This window comes from Brassica napus, chromosome C2, assembly GCF_020379485.1.
Source record: "Brassica napus cultivar Da-Ae chromosome C2, Da-Ae, whole genome shotgun sequence".
In the NCBI taxonomy this organism is placed as follows: domain Eukaryota; kingdom Viridiplantae; phylum Streptophyta; class Magnoliopsida; order Brassicales; family Brassicaceae; genus Brassica; species Brassica napus.
Genome location: NC_063445.1, coordinates 4,394,324 through 4,412,776, shown reverse-complemented (window position 1 = coordinate 4,412,776; position 18,453 = coordinate 4,394,324). Strand labels below are relative to the sequence as shown.

Below are 18,453 nucleotides of genomic sequence, written 5' to 3'. Positions count from 1 at the left end.
TCCCCCTCTCTTTTTATGCATCTCTCTCGTATAATTTATCTACACATCTACATTTTAATCACTATGCCATGTGCAATTATTTTTATACGTTTGTTTTTGTTACAAAATACATAAGAAATGTTGAAGTAGAAGCCCTTACTTGGATGGTTTACATTGAGGTTTATCTCCAGTGGAATCAGGTTCCTTATTAAACCACCATATCAAATACCTTTCCTTTCCCCTCTTTCTTCCATATACTCATCTTCTCTAAAACCCCTACATCATTGTCTCTTTTTGTATATATAACACACTTACAAACACACACCAATTCTTATTAGACCCTACATTCTAAACACAATCTTCCAACCCAAATCTCAAAATTACAAAGAAATGGGTCGTCATGATACATACTTCTTCTGCCTATCCATATTGTTACTTCACAACACATTGACGAATGTCGACGCCTTGGCATGTAACTGGGGGACACAAGCGAGCCATCCTATTCCGCCAAACATAGTAGTAAAGCTCCTCAGGGACAACGGGTTCAACAAGGTCAAGCTATTTGAAGCTGACCCTGGTGCACTTAGAGCCCTTGGTAAATCCGGTATTCAAGTCATGGTTGGTATCCCCAACGATCTCTTAGCAACTATGGCATCTACCGTTACCGCCGCCGAGCTTTGGGTTCAACAAAACGTCTCTCAATACATCTCTAAATATGGAACCGACATAAGGTAAATTGCAACGCAGTTCAAGAAACCAATCTCATATCTTAAACAAAACACATGCTTAAGTTTCTAAGATTAGTTTAATAAAGCTCCAAAGACATGTTTAAATTTTTTTAATTGTTAATATAATTTGATCAGACATGTAGCCGTGGGGAACGAGCCATTCTTGAAGACATACAAGGACAGGTTCGTCCACTCAACGTACCCGGCGCTACAGAACGTTCAAGCAGCTCTAGTGAAAGCTGGTCTTGGTCGGCAAGTCAAAGTCACGGTGCCTCTTAACGCCGACGTCTACGAGTCCGGCGACGGTCTCCCTTCCTCCGGCGACTTCCGTTCCGACATCAAAACACTAATGGTCTCCATCGTCCGGTTCCTTGCTGACTCCGTCTCGCCCATTACTTTCAACATCTACCCTTTCCTCTCTCTCAACGCCGATCCCAACTTCCCCCGCGAGTACGCCTTCTTCCCCGGCGGCGGTTCCGCAGCCGGAGGAGCTAAGCCTGTCGTCGACGGATCTATCTCTTACACGAACGTCTTCGACGCGAACTTCGACACTCTTGTCTCGGCGCTGGAGAAAAACGGCTTCGACGCGAACAAGGTGGAGATCATCGTCGGAGAAGTCGGGTGGCCCACCGACGGCGATGTAAACGCGACTCCGGCGATGGCTCAGAGGTTCAACCAGGGGCTGCTCAACCGCATCGTGAAAGGACAAGGTACGCCTCGCCGGAAAACGGCGCCGGAAGTTTACATATTCTCTCTAGTCGACGAAGACGTCAAGAGCGTCGACCCGGGGAAGTTCGAGCGTCACTGGGGAATATTCTCTTACGACGGCACCGTTAAGTACCCTCTCAGCCTCGGTAACGGACGTCAGTTAGTTCCCGCGAAGGGCGTTCGTTACCAGGCACGTGAGTGGTGCGTGCTCTCTCCTCAGGCGGCTGCGGGGAACAACGGTGGGGCGTCTGCTGATTACGCTTGCCAGCTGGCGGATTGCACTTCTCTTGGGCCGGGCTCATCTTGCGCGGCCTTGGATCCAGCCGCGAACGCGTCTTACGCGTTTAATATGTATTTTCAGAAGATGGATCATCGACGTGGCTCTTGCGTGTTCGACAATCTAGGGTTTGTTACTAAGATTGACCCGTCGCGTGGTTCGTGTAGGTTTCCTATTGAGATTGATACGAGTAGACATGAGACTTTGCGTCCTCCGCCGAGGAGTTCTGGTGCGACGGAGATGAAGTGGAGGACGGTGGCGGCGGCAGCGATGGCGGTGGGATGGGCGGTGTTTAATTGATTCTTTGGGGCTTCTTGTCGTAATTATTTTTATTCTTTTTATTACATATCTTTGTAACTACAACAGTCGATAAATGGACATACATTATAACCATAATCTACGATGTCTTTATTTTTATTTTTATTTTCATTTTTACGATGTCTTAACATACAATGGCCACAGCACTATTATTAACGACACTGGTTGGTGTGACGTGTGAGAGAAGTATGAGTTCGTATGTTAGTTAGAAATTGCTGGAGAGAAAACCTTAGACATAAAGATAAACTAACAAATGTATTTATGATTATCACTCTCCTTATAATTAATTAACTGAAGGTAACTTAATTCAACAGAGTTGTTGCAGCTAACAACAATATAAAATCGAATGATACCAAAATGGATTACATGGGATGCAACAACATTTTTTGGGTTAAAGGATGCCACGCCATTTTCTTACCAAATAGAATTGATTTTGTGTATGTGTGATCGATCCACCCTGAAACCTAATTTGTGTAAATGTGAGTTGTAATTCTGTCTTGCTAATCTGTAAATCAAAATGGGTCCATAGCTCAGTGGTAGAGCAATTGACTGCAGATCAATAGGTCACCGGTTCGAACCCGGTTGGGCCCTCATTTTTTTGCATTTTAAAGAGTATCAATAAATAAGATTCTATAAGAGTTTCAACTAAATAGTCAATTAGCAGTTAGCAATAGTTGTCAACTTACCTTAGCTTCCATTTTTCATCGTTTCAGCTTATAAATGTTTTCAATAATTGTTTGAGATAATATATAACTAACTAAACACGAATAATTTGGGTTACCTGTATCAGAAAATTGATGTTGAGTCAAGTTGTCCAACAAAGAAAAAGATGATTTATCCTTTAAAAAAAACAAACTACAAGAGTGAGAGTTCATTATCCCATCAAAGCCACTCAAGTCTCGATCTACTCTATGAAAAAAATGGTAGACCGCTAAACTAACTCACCAGACACTCACCTCATCAGCTAAAACCCCCTCTATAAATTAATGCTAATCTCCTAGTCATTTGGATATCATAAACATTCCCTCATACACTAACCAAGAAAATAAAATAAAGAGTCAACTTTTATAATAAAAATGGGTATTACTGATATGGTTTTATTTGGGTTATTATTGGTCAATGCTCTTCTACCTGTTGATGCCTCAGGACGTATGCCATTTACTTACCGAAATCAATTGCAAAGGCTTTGTAGCTCCACTGAATACACCTCTCTTTGTGTCCAAACCTTACGAGAGTTTCGACATGGATCTCCTACAAGTCTCGACTTTGTGTCTTTTCTTGTCAACAAGACGATGTCTGGTTCCAGTAACCTTATTCCTCCTCTCTCCTCTTCTATGGCTTCCTATGAAGTCATTTCTCTAGACGATTCCACAAATACGTTGCCTTCACCTTCGGTTGCAGGTACACAACAAAACTAACACCGTTTCTTCACAATGATGATTATATCCTCTTCTATTCGTTATACACAATCAAATGACACAAGAAAGTAAATTATCAACACATGATTAATTCTCTAATTGATGCTTTACGGCCATTTAAAGTTGTGTCTTTCACTTTTGATTTACTACTTTCAATCTATCATAGATATGATTTTGTATATTACATGCGAATATTGTAGTGCAAATAAATTATCTACTCGGTCACTACAATAATTTTCTGAAAAGCATTTCTCTTATCTCCACCAAAGCTACCTAATAATTTTGACAAATCATGCTAGTATAAATTTTATAAAATAAAAGAAAAATACCATGAATCTAAGGTGAAAATAATAATTATATTGTCATCAATAACTTTACAGATTCATGTGAACGGCTCATGAAAATGTCAACAAGACGACTTCAGCAAGCAATGGAAGCTCTCAACGGCTCATCGAGAAAGCGTACCACCAAACACGACGTTCAAACATGGCTCTCCGCCGCCATGACTTTCCAACAATCATGCAAAGACTCCGTCCTAGACTCTGGTGGCCACTCCTCCTCCGCCGTCAGCCACATAACACAGAAAATGGATCACCTCTCTCGACTAGTCAGCAACTCCTTGGCTCTTGTTGGCACCTTCATGGAAAATCCAAAGCCAACCGTTCTTCCACGGTGGGTCTCTGCCGGAGAACGGAAGCTTCTAGCAAGCCGCACGTCTAGAAGTAGACCACACGTCTTAGTCGCCAAAGACGGATCCGGAGATTACCGGACCGTGATGGAGGCTGTCAACGCTGCTAGTGGAAATGGCAGATTCATTATATATGTGAAAAGAGGTATTTACAAAGAGAAAGTAAGAATCGAGAAAGATGAGATCACGTTGATCGGAGAAGGAAAAGACCTGACGGTGATTGTCGGCGATGATAGCGCCGCCGGAGGAACTTCCGTGCCGGACACCGCTACGATGAGTCAGTACACATACATGCATTCATTCATTTGCATACATTAAATTTATATATTTTAAAAAAGAAAAAAATCATTAATAATTAAGTAAACTCAATTAATTTTTTACAACATACAATTTACTATTATTAAATTATATAAATTTTATAGAAAATATTAAAAAAGAATTATGAGCAATATTTTTTCCCCAAATATTTATTTTTATGTAACGGGTGTAGTTTTTTTTTTTTTGGCAACAGTAACGGGTGTAGTATATGTTACGCATATATCACAAGAGTTGACAATGTGATGCAACATTTTTGCAGCCGTTACGGGTGACGGATTCATCGCGAGGGATATAGGAATCAAGAACACGGCAGGGCCTAGAGGAAAACAAGCCATAGCATTAAGCATCACATCAGACCAGTCAGTGTTATATAGATGTAGCATCTCTGGTTATCAAGACACGCTCTACGCAGCCGCTCTACGTCAGTTCTATAGAGAATGCGATATTTATGGAACCATAGATTTCATATTTGGAAACGCTGCTGCGGTTTTCCAAAGCTGTAACCTTATCTTGCGTCGCCCTAGTGATGTCAAGGCCTACAACGTTATTCTTGCTAACGGGAGGACAGACCAGCGACAAAACACCGGATTTGCCCTCCATAGTTGTAGGATCCTTACGGACTTAGATTTTTCGGGCATGAAACATAGGTATAGTTCGTACTTGGGACGGCCGTGGAAAAAGTATTCGAGGTCTATAGTGATGGAAACTTATATTGATGATGCCATAGCGGAGGAAGGATGGGCCGGGTGGTTAAACTCTGGAGATGAAGTGCTAAAGACATTGTACTTTGGAGAGTTTAAGAACTATGGTCCTAAAGCTAGAGTTTCCAAGAGGGTTACATGGCAAGGGTTTCATGTAATTGGGTTTGAAGAGGCAAGTTATTTTAGCGTTGGTAAATTTCTTGATGGAGTTTCTTGGTTGCCCTCTACTGGAATTAGTTTCGCTTCAGGGATTTAATTAGTGAAAGAGAAAAAATGAGAGAAGACATATGATGGATGGTTTTAAGTATACGGTTAAGGATTTATACACTTTATAGATTAACATCGAATGTAAATTCAGTTTTATATGGTCATGATATTTAAAATTAAGTGAAATGTTCATGATATTTACAATTAAGTTCCAGACTATATGAAGATTTTATATCAGGGATTCAACAAGGGTGCACGGCTCACTGGTACTGGTAAAGCAACTGACTTCGAATTTACCAAATTTTTAAAAAACCTTTGTTTCAAAAAATATTTCTTTTAAAAACCTTTATTGTATTATACAGGAAAACGAAGGTGCATTTTAAAATATAATACCAGAGCATCTTTATCCTTAGTTTTTATGAAAACGAAAATAAAAATTAATATTTAATTAATATGTACGTTAGGATAGTTATACTTATACATATGCATTTTAATGTGTTTGTTTTGGGGGGGGGGGGGGGGGGGGGGGGGGGGGGGGGGGGTGGGGGGTGGGGGGGGGGGGTTTGAAGGATAATAACTTATTCTGCTCTCTCTCGTTTTTCTTATGTTTTTAGATGACGATACAATTTTTGATGATAAAAGTTGCGTTCCAAAAAAAATTCAACTTTTGATGCTACTTAACATGTAAAAACCAAAATATTCTTATTATCTCATTAAATTCATAAATAATATAGATATTCGACCAACATTCATTATGATGAATTTTTAGGCGCACAACAACAAAGATGTACGGCAGAGTGAGCAAAAGGATCTCGCACACATAAACCAATAGTTCCCAGTGGGAAACGAGGCGGTCCGCATGGAATTTTACACTCTTCGCTAGTATTGCACCCACCTCTAAATTTACATTCGTCAGGAGGGTTGCCTTTTCCTTCTATCTTCAATACTATAAATTAACCCAAAAAAACGACAATGATTATAAGTTTATTACAAGTTTCTAAGAAATTATGTATTGTTCTACAGAACATTGTCTACTAATTAATTTTGTTATAATTAGTTACAAACGTAAATTTCGTCAAACATGTGTTGCAAAAATTCCAAATGAAAACAAGTTTTATAAATAACTTAACAAGAGAGAGAAATAAAGAAGTATTTACTTTTTGATTGGGAAACAAATAGCAAAGAACATAAGATGAGAAGTGTTGCAAGTTGGGACTTTGACAAAGCCATCGCTTGAATAATATTTTGATAATTAAAGTTTGTTTTGCTTGGTCTAAAAATAATTAAAAGGGGAACATGCGTATATATAACAAATGGAATAGTCAAATCTCTAATACATGATTATTTTTGTCAAATACCAAAATAGGAAATTATTTAATGGGTTGAGATTTGGTAACAGAGACATTCAATGAATAAGTTTGGTAAAATGTGTAAAGATAAAATTATACTTATTTGTAACTGTAAAATTATAAACTTACCTTGAAAATTATATATATGGTAAAGTCCACCAGGGTTTTGAATTTGAAGTTAAGGCAATAACAAATGAAGTTAAGGCAAAAACAAATAAGAGGAAATTTTTTTTAAAAAACTTCAATGTGGATAACAAGAGAAGTTGAACCAAAAGGTAAATCATCAACATGTACAAATTAAAAACTTAATATGCAAATAACTATGATTAGATCTCAACATCTTCTATAGGTAATATATTTATGTATATGGTTTTAAGAAGTATACTAATACTAATTTAATAACTGAAGATTACTTGCAATATTATTCTAAACATTGATTAAAATAAGAAGCCTTTAAAAAAGCAAGCAAAATCAAGTGGGAATATTAGAATAATAATCCTTATCTATAGTAAAATTTTAGAAGTAAATTTGTTGATTTGTCATCTTCTCCATAATTTTAGGATAAGTCATTAGTTTAATTAATATTATTTAATATTTTATTTATATATGTATATATTTATCATGAAATTTAAGATAATTAATAAACAAATATTAACTAATTCTACCAATATGCATATACTATTATTTTCTAAACAGTATTTTAATATATATACTATCATGATATTTAGTATATTTTATTAATAAATAGATATTATCATATTAACAATAGATATTAAACAAATTCTACTGATAATAGTATCATAATTATGTTTATCTTATATTTAGTTATGATTTTAATGATTAATATTATAGCAGTTTCTCCGATTCTTATTAAAAATATTGATCCAAATACATATTATTGCAAAATTAAATTTAAGATTAAAGGTAAAGCATCATTAGAAATATCGTAAAATATAAAATGTATTCTTATGTTAAATATTTTATATATTTTGAATATTAAAAAATTATATTCCTAACCTAAAATAAATTAATATTTGAACATGACGAACATAAAATTATATTTTGATTCCTAAAATCACAAATGTTATCAAAACAATATACTTAAAACTAAAATAATAAATATTATATAAACGATAAAATAAAAATTAACCCAAAAATATTAAAAATATGGAAGAATGAAAAACTAGGATAAAAACATTAAATAACATTACAATTGACAAATAATAAACATAATATAAATATAATCTAAGAGAATATAGAGATAATGTTTTATAATTTATTTATTTTGTGTTTTTGTCTAACTGTTTTTAAAATATAAATTATAAAAAAATATATAATATTTACTGGCTATTGTTATTCTGTTGATGTTTATGTATTGTGATTGTTTATAATCTTTTCAATGCCAGTGAACTTTTTTAAGTCTGCAAATATAATAAGTGTTTAGTTTCAATTCTAAGAATGATTTTATTATTACTATTTTCTGATTCAATATCTACATCCCATAAATAAATATAAAACATTAAAATAAATATCTAATTTAATAATTTGAAATTTGTATAAAATAAACATTAAAATTAAAATTCATTAGGTATATATATTAATCCAAATAAGATACGAGCCATCAATTAGTTCAGCGTTTCAGTTATTGTATTTTTTTCCCACATTCTAAATTTTTTGAATGACATTTATACTAATCTGTTTATTAATGAATTGTCTTCTCACTCGTCATATATATATATATATATATATGTATTCAACCTTCAATATTTTTTGTTTTATTCAACATTGGAAAAATGAGAAGTGATTTTGCTGAAAAATGAGTACTAGATAATTGACTAAACATGTGAGGTTTTAGAAAAACTGAGGACAACTAATATGAAACTTAAGTATTTAAAAACATGATGGGTCCATAGCTCAGTGGTAGAGCAATTGACTGCAGATCAATAGGTCACCGGTTCGAACCCGGTTGGGCCCTGCTCTTTTAAATATTAAAATAAAATATTATTATTTGTTGTTTTTTTAGAGTATAACTCATGGGTCAAGTTAGTTAGGGGATAAAAGAACGGTGGGCTAGTAAGGCCCAAGAAGGATAAGCTGATTCTAACGTAATCAAGATCTGTAGAAGAAGCCTTTAACCCCCATCGTCTTATTAAATGTTAGTGGCGCTTCTTTCAAGTCTTGTTAAAAACTGCTTTGTACGTAGTAGGTTTATGAAAGTTGCTAGCTTTTTTTTTTGCGTACACAAAGCCTCGTGTGTAAAAGCAATATTAATATTGTAGTCACTATTCACACTAAAAAAATGAGTAATTACTATAGCAATAATTTAGATCATCTAAGCTGTCAATGTTGCGTATAAATGTGCATATTATAGGGCACCAATCAAGCATTTGTTCAATATACAGTATTTATTTTATTCCTAACCAAAACGTCTTGTGGTGCTAGCGGCACCGTTCTTAGTTAATTCATATTAAACCGAACACGCTAAGCCCAACAAAAAGAAAAGATAACAATCCTTTACATCATATAGTCAAATGTTTTAATCCGGTCAGAACGTGGGTTTACATGTCCTTTTTTTTCTAAATTATACAGAGGTATCCTGACCTACAGAAGTGATCCATACTAGTCACGTGTTTCTACGTGTCGGTCATCTGTCTTTGACGATGCTGAAATGTTAATTATTCAGTGCAGTGCCGTCCCGTAGTCGAGAGTGGCCTAAAGCAAAAAAAAAATTGTGCGGCTTTTTACGTAAGATACGAACGTAGTACCACAAACAATACAAAAAAGCTTAAAATAATAATAAATATAGTTAGCATAAGAAGTAGGTTGAATAAGATAAAATTGAATCAGGATGTGATAAAAGTCAAACGAGGTACCAATTTGTCCAAAAAAATATATGAAATATGGGGCCTTATTTTTACTATATAAAATGTGGCCTCAAGCAAGTGCTTCACCTGCCTTATGGCAGGGACGGGCCTGATTCAGTGGCGGGAACTCGAATTCAGGTGGCAGTACTCACAGCTGTAAGCTCTTTACCACTAAAGCTAGAAACCCCAGTTGTTTGCATGTCCTTTTACCATCACTATTGTTTTTCATTTCTTTCAAAAATGTGTTGGCGTCAGCATCTCTCTGATAATCTAATCTAATCTAATCTAAACATGTTTAACTTTGCCAAAATGAGTCACTAATGATTTGGTTAAGAAAATCAGGATGTCAATAAATATTAAAAAAAGAAGAAGGAAAGAGTGATAACTTGAGGAAAGTGTAGCCATTCCATATTAAGAGCCGAGACAGCTGTAGGTTATAGCATCGTCACGGGCTATTATTTAATTATCTTATTAGAAAATTGTGGCTTTCTCTCTTCTCGATCCAAATCTTCTCCTCCCTTCTCTCTCTCTGTCTGACACAGAAACAAAAGAAAAACAGCTGAAACATATCATCACATCATCTCTCGCTGCTTCAAATGAATCCCAATTCGTCATCTTTATTCCGTTTCCACCTTCTAATTTTCGGAACATGAGCTTTCCTTCTCCCCTTTTGCTCGAGCTTTCTAGTATATTGATCTCCTTCTTCGTCTCTGTTCCCTAAAGTCGCATCCTTTCGGTTCGAGAGCAGCACCACCAGAAAAAGAATCAATCTTTCTTTAGATTGTTTGCAAAGAGTGAGTGAAAAGTAACGAGCTTTGGCTCTCTTCTTTGTCAATGGAGAATGGAGGCTCTCCCCTTCTTGGCTCTATGCAAGAGTTCAAACTCTTTGAGACTCAATCGGTAAACTACACACACAGCTTCCACCTTGAGTCTCCCCTTCTTGCAAAATGATATCTTTTTCTTTTTTTGTGGCTTTCAGAACTTTTACATGATTGGTTGGAATGGTAGTGGAGTGTATAGAGTACTCAAGATAGACCGCCTTGATGCGTCTGAGCTTAACGTCAGTGAGGATTCTACTGCTTATACGAAAAAAGAATGCTACGAGTTGCTTAAACGGATACACGAAGGAAACAAAGCCACTGGGGGGCTTAAACTTGTCACTCTCTGTTATGGCATCATTGGTTTGTGTTTTTTTTTATGTTGATGATTTTACTATTACAGCTTCTTCTCATTTTTTTTTTTTAACATTTTGTGTGGTCTCAGGGTTTATTAAGTTTTTGGGACCCTACTACATGCTGGTTATAACTGAGAGAAGAGAGATAGGTGAAATTTGTGGTCACAACTCACAGGGTTTATGAAGTGTCCAAGAGTGAGATCATCTCATTGCAAAATTCTAGTGTCCTTTGCAACATTGTAAATTCAAGAGACGAGAACAGGTATCTTTTGTTTCATTATGCCTTTCTTTGTTGTTTCAAGTCCATTGTTGAACAAAAGTTGTGTGTGTGTGTTTTGGTGAAAATAGAGAATGCACGTCTAAACACTTGCGTTTATTTATCTGTTGTTGGTTAACAGGTACAAGAGGCTCCTTTCTGTAGTGGACCTCACAAAGGACTTCTTTTTCAGCTATTCTTACAACATAATGCGAAGTTTCCAGAAGAATATGTGCGACCATGAGAGTGGTGGTACCACCCTCTATAAGAAAATGTTTGTGTGGAACGAGTTCCTGACTCGTGGAATTCGACATAATCTTCGGAATACCGTCTGGACTGTTGCATTGGTGTATGGTTTTTTTAAGCAGGTGAAATACATGAGCATCTTTATTTTCAGATACCTTCATAGTTTCACAGTGCTGTTTAGATTCATCGGTACTGAAACTGGATTATGTTATGCATGTAGACAACTCTTTCTGAGGCTGGAAGGAATTTCAAACTCACTCTTGTTGCTAGGCGTTCCCGTCATAATGCTGGAACAAGGTATCCGCTTTCATCACTTCCTAGTTTCGTGCTCTTTGGTAAACATGACTGTTACAACTTCAAATAATGGCCACATTGTTAATCACAGAAGAATACATGCGCAAGCATTGTTCAATATTTCTCCATATCTTGGGTTCTTTCCAACATTATGAGATTTATAGTATACATATGTACTTATTACGACTTGTGGTAGTTATTATGCTTCTTTTCTTATAAACCCCCTTATGATTTTAGGTACTTGAAACGAGGAATAAACGAAAGTGGCAATGTTGCTAATGATGTCGAAACAGAGCAGATACTGTCTGAGGACGTTCCTGAAGACCATCCCATGCAAATAAGTTCTGTTGTGCAGAATCGTGGCTCAATCCCTCTATTTTGGTCACAGGAGACTTCACGGATGAATCTTAAGCCGGATATAGTATGTAAGTGTTATCATACTGCCTGGTCCCTTCTCTCTCTCTCTCCCCTCTTTTTGAATACCTCAGTGTCATATCCAGTGTCAAAAAGGGACCTGATCTATGAGGCAACTAGACTTCATTTTGAGAACCTTGCAGAGCGATATGGAATCCCCATCATTATTCTGAACTTGATCAAGGTGAGTTTCCTATTCAAGCTTGCTTTCACTTTCTTATCATCTTTCATGTCTTAATCATTTCAGCCTATTCAAGTGGTGCTTCTTCTTGCACCTTAATCTACTTAAAATATCAACGAATAGAACTAGTGTGTGTGCATTGTCATTTTGATACTCTCACACCTCAAAGCTTTCACTGATTTTTTTCTGTTGCTTTGGACAATCAATAGACAAAAGAGAGGAGACCCAGGGAGTCAATTCTCCGGGCAGAGTTTGCCAATGCAATTGATTTTATAAACAAAGATCTACCTGAAGAAAATCGTCTAAGATTCCTCCACTGGGACTTGCACAAACATTTTCAAAGGTGTCCTTTTAAATTTGAGTTCAAGCTGCTTCAAATAATGTATTTGATAAACATATCTTTCGATAAAACCTGTATTCTCTTTTCTTTGTCTTTATTTCAGCAAAACAGCAAATGTCTTGACACTTCTTGGCAAAGTGGCTGTATGTGCTTTGATGCTAACAGGTTTCTTTTGTCATCAAGTTACCCCAGCAATGATGCTCGAGGGTTGTAGGAGCTCGTCTTCTTCAGAGTAAGCCTTTTTGCTTGAGCTTCTGTAACTTAATTGTTCATCTTATAAATTTTCCCCCAATATATATTTCACAATTGGTTTTTATTACGATCCTTGTAAAAGTAGTTCATGGAATCATTCTTCTAGTTTAGTAGTCTTTTCCTACTTATTTTCCTGCAAATATGAGAACTCATTGTCATAAACTTTCCGTATTTTTGTTACCGTTTGAAAATGGGTATAGCATTCAACTATAACTTTGTGGAAAATCCTTTAAACAAAAAGTTCTAGAAAAGTTATTTTCCAGGCAACTGTATCTGAAAGTCTTACAGTACTGATATCTTAAAATTGCAGTGCCGAAATGTCTCCACATAATAGCTCTGATGATGATAGTGGAGAATGCGACTCTGTAGAGAAGAATTTTCGCCCTAGTAAGAATGTTGCTAGTGGCGATTATGATAACAAGCCTGGCAGGCTCCAGAGGGGGGTGCTGAGGACCAATTGCATAGATTGTCTTGACCGTACAAATGTTGCACAGTATGCATATGGTTGGGCTGCTCTAGGTCAACAGCTTCATGCATTGGGAATTAGAGATGCTACAACAATAGAACTTGATGATCCCTTGTCAAGTTCATTAATGGCTTTATATGAGAGAATGGGAGACACACTAGCTTATCAATATGGTGGATCTGCAGCCCACAATAAGGTAAACATTTTTTTCTCCTTGTCCAAGTCCTGACAGAGCCTCAGATTCATTTGTTCATTTATACTGACTAAGTTACCATTATGCTCGCTATTGTTTGGATACACTTTCTCGATGCTTATAATTTCTGGTGTGCTATAGGTTTTCAGTGAGAGGAGAGGCCAGTGGAGAGCAGCAACCCAGTCACAAGAGTTCTTGAGGACTCTGCAACGCTACTATAATAACACATATATGGATGCGGATAAACAAGATGCCATTAATATGTAAACTACTCTCTGTCACCCTCTCTCTCTCTCTCATATAAACATGTTACGCCATGATATCTCAAAGTCTTACAGAAATTCTTGGGCCTTTGTGACTTCCTATATTCAGATTTCTAGGTACTTTCCAGCCTGAACAAGGTAAGCAGGCGGTTTGGGAGTTGCGGTCAGATTCCCACTCAAATGGACAAAATGTAGAAATAAGCATGGGGGAAGATGAAAGGTAGGTTTCTGTGACTACAGCCATGTAGGTATATGTATATAGAACCTGAATCTGCTCTGTTATTTAGTAGATGAATATTCCATCGAACAAAATATTTTTGACTGTGTTACACTACATCTCTGATCACAGCTCTTTATACTATGTTTCCAGGTTTCTTGTGAAGAGGTGCTTATCAGACGGGAATATTCTCCATGAAAGTCGCACACCGATGTCTGCGATGAGTAGCAAGCATGAAAGCATATCACGTAAAGGCTTCGAATCGTCGTCACACCAGGTGACTCATATAATTTCAGAGTCATCACCAGACATGCCAGCTGCTGGTTATGTAGCATTATCGAGGTCTGTTTAATTCTTTTACATTTTCTTCTTAATTCTGATTATAGCTAAATAAAATATGTACTGCTGTTTCCTTTAGCTTGACTTGAGTGACTATGTATGCATTATAATTTTGATGGGTGCAGCATTATTGTACATGTCTTTCTGCATGTAGTCAAAGAATTTGTGTGCGCTAGTACATAGTGACACTTGTCTCTCGTTGGTCTGAATCTTCAGCTGTAACATCTTTGCAGGTGTACTCCGTCAATGCCTAGCACATATTTTTTTGGAGATGCGCGAAAGGTTCAACATAATGGTAGTAACTCCAATTACTTGTCCGAACAGGAAGACATGTCTACTGTCTCAAATTTTGTTGATGTCGAATGGCTTTCTTCATCAGAAAATTTATGCGAGAACGATCAGTTGAACAGGTATGTGTACTGTGCATTAAAGAGATCAATGTATGATTATAAGCAATCGATGGAGAAATCAGATCTCGTTATATAGAAGCTTAAATTTTTCTATATCTATAGCATCGTATTGGCCATATTCGTAAAAATCCATGTCAGTAATTTTACATATCCAAGGGGTTTTTTTATCATTGATGACTATATTATATTGCCTATTACTTATGAATGATCAACAGTTTTTTGAAATCACATTGCTGTTTTGGTAGGCCGTCATTGCTTTCAAGCTATTCAACAGCAGAAATGTCGTCATCAGAGAATATCATCAGTGAAGCAAAACAGCCAGCGCCAGCTATGAGCGAGAGTGGATCAAGCAGCAGAAAGGTCAGTATCTTCCCATTTCTACTCTACATATCTTCTAGCGAGTTTTGTACATTGAGAGTTGGTGTTTCTTGATTCTGAGTTCTAGCTCTAATATGATATCTTCTCTGAAACTTGGATGAACCATTGGCTAAAATTGGAATAGAAGTTAAAAGTCTTGAACGAGCTCGAAGTGGAAGTAGCTGCTAATAGGATTTTAACAAGCAGATGATATCAAAAAAAAAAAAAAAAACTGAACCTGTCACAAGTAGATAGTTATGCCGACTATCTTATGTTTTACAAAGTTTATATTCCTCTGTTTTAAACTTAAAATAGCATGAAATGGTTAGAGTCGTAGCCAATCTGTTAGTTAATGATAATAAATTGTCTAGTGAAGTTCTCCCAGCAGGGTGATTCATACGGTAGTGTATTGTATCATACATCCCACATACTCACTTGAAACTTCACATTTCCTTTGGCAGGGAAAGGAACCTATGGAAGCGGAACCGTCTGCACACACAAAGACTTGCGATGATTTTACAGATAGCTTTAAACAATGGGTAGCATACGGAGAAGCACTCTGCCATTGAAGCTCTCTCAACTTTCCATTTCCAACAAGAACTTACTTTACCTTTACCTTTTACTTCACCAACTTATGGTCTTGTCACTTGTGGACATTTGGGTATTACGGTGCAAGCATGGAGAATGGACTATTAGAGAGGGATTCACAGTGCCACGTTTTGAAACTTCAGTGATGACCAACAGTCAAAAAAGGTAACACTACAAAGAGGAGGGCAAATAATAAAATAGCTGAGAAGTTTGAGTTTGCAGTCTAGCAGAAGAATAGGGTAACATTTATCTTTGTGGCGAGAAATTTATGATAGTCTGAGACTTTTGTTAGAGAGTCCTTCATTGTTTTGGACTTTTTGGTTTGAAGTTTGCTGTAAATATATGTTTGGTATTAAATCCTTCTTGTAACTTCTTATCTTTTCCATTTGTAAAAAAAAGTGCATTATCCCAAGCATCATTTCAACTACTAGTCTACAAATGTTTAATTAAGCTCGTGTCAATTGCAACAGAATCAGTGACAATACGTCAAATATCGAATAAAAGAGCAGTTATTAATCTTTGCAAGTGGATAGGGAAGCATAGGTCAACAGAGACCAACTTGATTCTGCACGTCCTTCCTGTTTGGTATATTTGACGATGGTCGATGTCTCACATGTGTAGGACATTAATTTTGAAACTATTATTCATGATTTTGCATAAATACAGCTCGAAAAAAACAGTTTCTTATGATTTTTTTTAGACTACTGCTGTTTATCCAATGTCAAAGTATAAAAACTTTGCTAGAAAAGTTAAGAAAAAGGAGAAGCACAACATAAGTATTTTTATGATTCTGGTGGTTACATTTACAAGAAATCAGTTGCTAAATCTATTTTTTTTTTTGTTTAGTATTTTAGTTGTAGTAATAATTTTGTAATTTGCATGTATTTATATGTTGGAGGGCTTATTTTAAATTATGTCCCAGGGTCTATCAAATGTTTGTAATCAGAAGAAGGATTTACATGCCGATGTTACATAATATATGTTTGAAAACAACATTATCCAATCATCTAAGTTGGTAGAGACTGGAGGATATTATTTCTTACGATGATTACCAATTCGAAGCTTCTCTCTTTTTTATAACCCTGGTGTCAGAATTATTTCTTAATTAGTCCATAATTCATATCATATACATAATTACATGTATCTCCGCCGTGTGATTGAAACATATATTGGATTTGCAAAAAATGGTATTAAGAGATCCTTATTTAGGAATAATAATTCGGAAGAAATAGGGTTAATAATACAGGGTGAACTTTTGGGTTTCAGACTATATTCTTAATGATATATTATTTTGAATACAGGGTCCTCGCTCACCAACATAAACTTAAGGGGGGATAGAATCGGTTTATCAAGCATTTACTGTACTCTAGGTTTTGTTTTAGACGGTTCCTCAAACACATGTGTGTGCATCCCCCTTTGATTAAGGCAATCAAGAACCAAAGCTAAGTAAAAAACAATTTATAAAATATGTACTTTTAAAAGTTCAATATGTAACTACATAGTTTTGATAGTGAATATAGAAAGGTTCGCAATCTTAGTTCTTTTTTTATCAAATCAATCTTAGTTTTATATAAGTTTGATATGACAATTATATCTTTAATGAAGTTTGGGATCAAATTTGATATATTTAACTAAAAAGAGTAGATTGAAGACATTCGAAAAATAAAACAGTCAAAATTATTAAATTTATCAGAGTAAAAATTATTAAGACTAAACTTTTGATATGACTTCAGGTTATAAAAACAAGAAGAAAATTCAGGCTGAATATCGCGAACTAAATGTGCGGTCAAACAATTCTAATTCTCTCTCTCGTGTGGCGATTTCCGGCCATTTAAGTCCGGTCTGGGACTTTCCTTTTTTGGTTTATTCCTTTTTCTTTCCGGTTGGGAGAATCTAATTACCGGCCAGTTGCTACGGTGTTTATTTAGGGTACTTATTGCCCCTTTCCTATTTTTAAAATTCTCATAGCTCCAATTAATTCCTAGTTTCCTTTCTCCTTTGGAAGTTTCCATACTCTTTTCAGCGTGATTGCCAATCTTTCCTTTTCATCATGATTTCACAAAAAATCGTATCAGAATTTTGCCTTATTACTGGTAATTTCACGATTATCACGCTTGATTTGCTTCCCAAAGTCCTAACCTTGCTTCCAAGCTCCGCCGCAGTCCTTGATTGCTCTGCCGCCGTAATGGCTGATTTCTTACAAAAAGCTATTGGTGCTATGTCGATTGAAGACAGCAAAATGTAAGATATCAGCCAATAGCTTTTTGTAAGAAATCAGCCATTACGGCGGCAGAGCAATCAAGGACTGCGGCGGAGCTTGGAAGCAAGGTTAGGACTTTGGGAAGCAAATCAAGCGTGATAATCGTGAAATTACCAGTAATAAGGCAAAATTCTGATACGATTTTTTGTGAAATCATGATGAAAAGGAAAGATTGGCAATCACGCTGAAAAGAGTATGGAAACTTCCAAAGGAGAAAGGAAACTAGGAATTAATTGGAGCTATGAGAATTTTAAAAATAGGAAAGGGGCAATAAGTACCCTAAATAAACACCGTAGCAACTGGCCGGTAATTAGATTCTCCCAACCGGAAAGAAAAAGGAATAAACCAAAAAAGGAAAGTCCCAGACCGGACTTAAATGGCCGGAAATCGCCACACGAGAGAGAGAATTAGAATTGTTTGACCGCACATTTAGTTCGCGATATTCAGCCTGAATTTTCTTCTTGTTTTTATAACCTGAAGTCATATCAAAAGTTTAGTCTTAATAATTTTTACTCTGATAAATTTAATAATTTTGACTGTTTTATTTTTCGAATGTCTTCAATCTACTCTTTTTAGTTAAATATATCAAATTTGATCCCAAACTTCATTAAAGATATAATTGTCATATCAAACTTATATAAAACTAAG

General features: G+C 36.0%; 2 protein-coding genes, 1 long non-coding RNA gene, 2 other non-coding genes and 1 pseudogene across 5 annotated transcripts; 5 read left to right on the top strand and 1 right to left on the bottom strand.

Annotated features, from left to right (window-relative positions):
* Window positions 1-96: 96 nt before the first annotated feature.
* LOC106425721 (glucan endo-1,3-beta-glucosidase 5-like) lies at window positions 97-2,109 on the top strand. Its single transcript, XM_013866430.3, has 2 exons — window positions 97-710; window positions 843-2,109. Exons 1-2 carry the CDS (start codon window positions 370-372, stop codon window positions 1,990-1,992), a joined length of 1,491 nt encoding a protein of 496 aa, XP_013721884.2. The 5' UTR covers window positions 97-369; the 3' UTR covers window positions 1,993-2,109.
* A 233-nt stretch (window positions 2,110-2,342) lies between these two features.
* LOC106425795 (probable pectinesterase/pectinesterase inhibitor 54) lies at window positions 2,343-5,718 on the top strand. The gene is made up of 3 exons (XM_013866512.3): window positions 2,343-3,411; window positions 3,809-4,393; window positions 4,694-5,718. The coding sequence occupies exons 1-3, from the start codon at window positions 3,087-3,089 to the stop codon at window positions 5,389-5,391; spliced, it is 1,608 nt and encodes a 535-aa protein (XP_013721966.2). The 5' UTR covers window positions 2,343-3,086; the 3' UTR covers window positions 5,392-5,718.
* TRNAC-GCA lies at window positions 2,530-2,601 on the top strand. The gene has a single exon. It is a non-coding gene; the product is annotated as a tRNA-Cys (tRNA).
* Window positions 5,719-6,025: 307 nt separating the features above from the next.
* LOC125581316 lies at window positions 6,026-7,789 on the bottom strand. Its single transcript, XR_007318980.1, has 2 exons — window positions 6,500-7,789; window positions 6,026-6,288 (listed from the first exon to the last, which is right to left on the bottom strand). It is a non-coding gene; the product is annotated as an uncharacterized LOC125581316 (long non-coding RNA).
* Window positions 7,790-8,594: 805 nt separating this feature from the next.
* Window positions 8,595-8,666, top strand: TRNAC-GCA. Its single transcript has one exon. It is a non-coding gene; the product is annotated as a tRNA-Cys (tRNA).
* Window positions 8,667-10,014: 1,348 nt separating this feature from the next.
* LOC106425794 lies at window positions 10,015-15,957 on the top strand (annotated as a pseudogene).
* Window positions 15,958-18,453: the final 2,496 nt, after the last annotated feature.

Coding starts and splice junctions, on each gene's coding strand:
- LOC106425721 (XM_013866430.3), top strand. CDS start 370: ATGGGTCGTCATGATACATACTTCTTCTGCCTATCCATATTGTTACTT. Junction 711..842: donor AAATATGGAACCGACATAAG/GTAAATTGCAAC, acceptor TAATTTGATCAG/ACATGTAGCCGTGGGGAACG.
- LOC106425795 (XM_013866512.3), top strand. CDS start 3,087: ATGGGTATTACTGATATGGTTTTATTTGGGTTATTATTGGTCAATGCT. Junction 3,412..3,808: donor GCCTTCACCTTCGGTTGCAG/GTACACAACAAA, acceptor ATAACTTTACAG/ATTCATGTGAACGGCTCATG. Junction 4,394..4,693: donor GCCGGACACCGCTACGATGA/GTCAGTACACAT, acceptor ACATTTTTGCAG/CCGTTACGGGTGACGGATTC.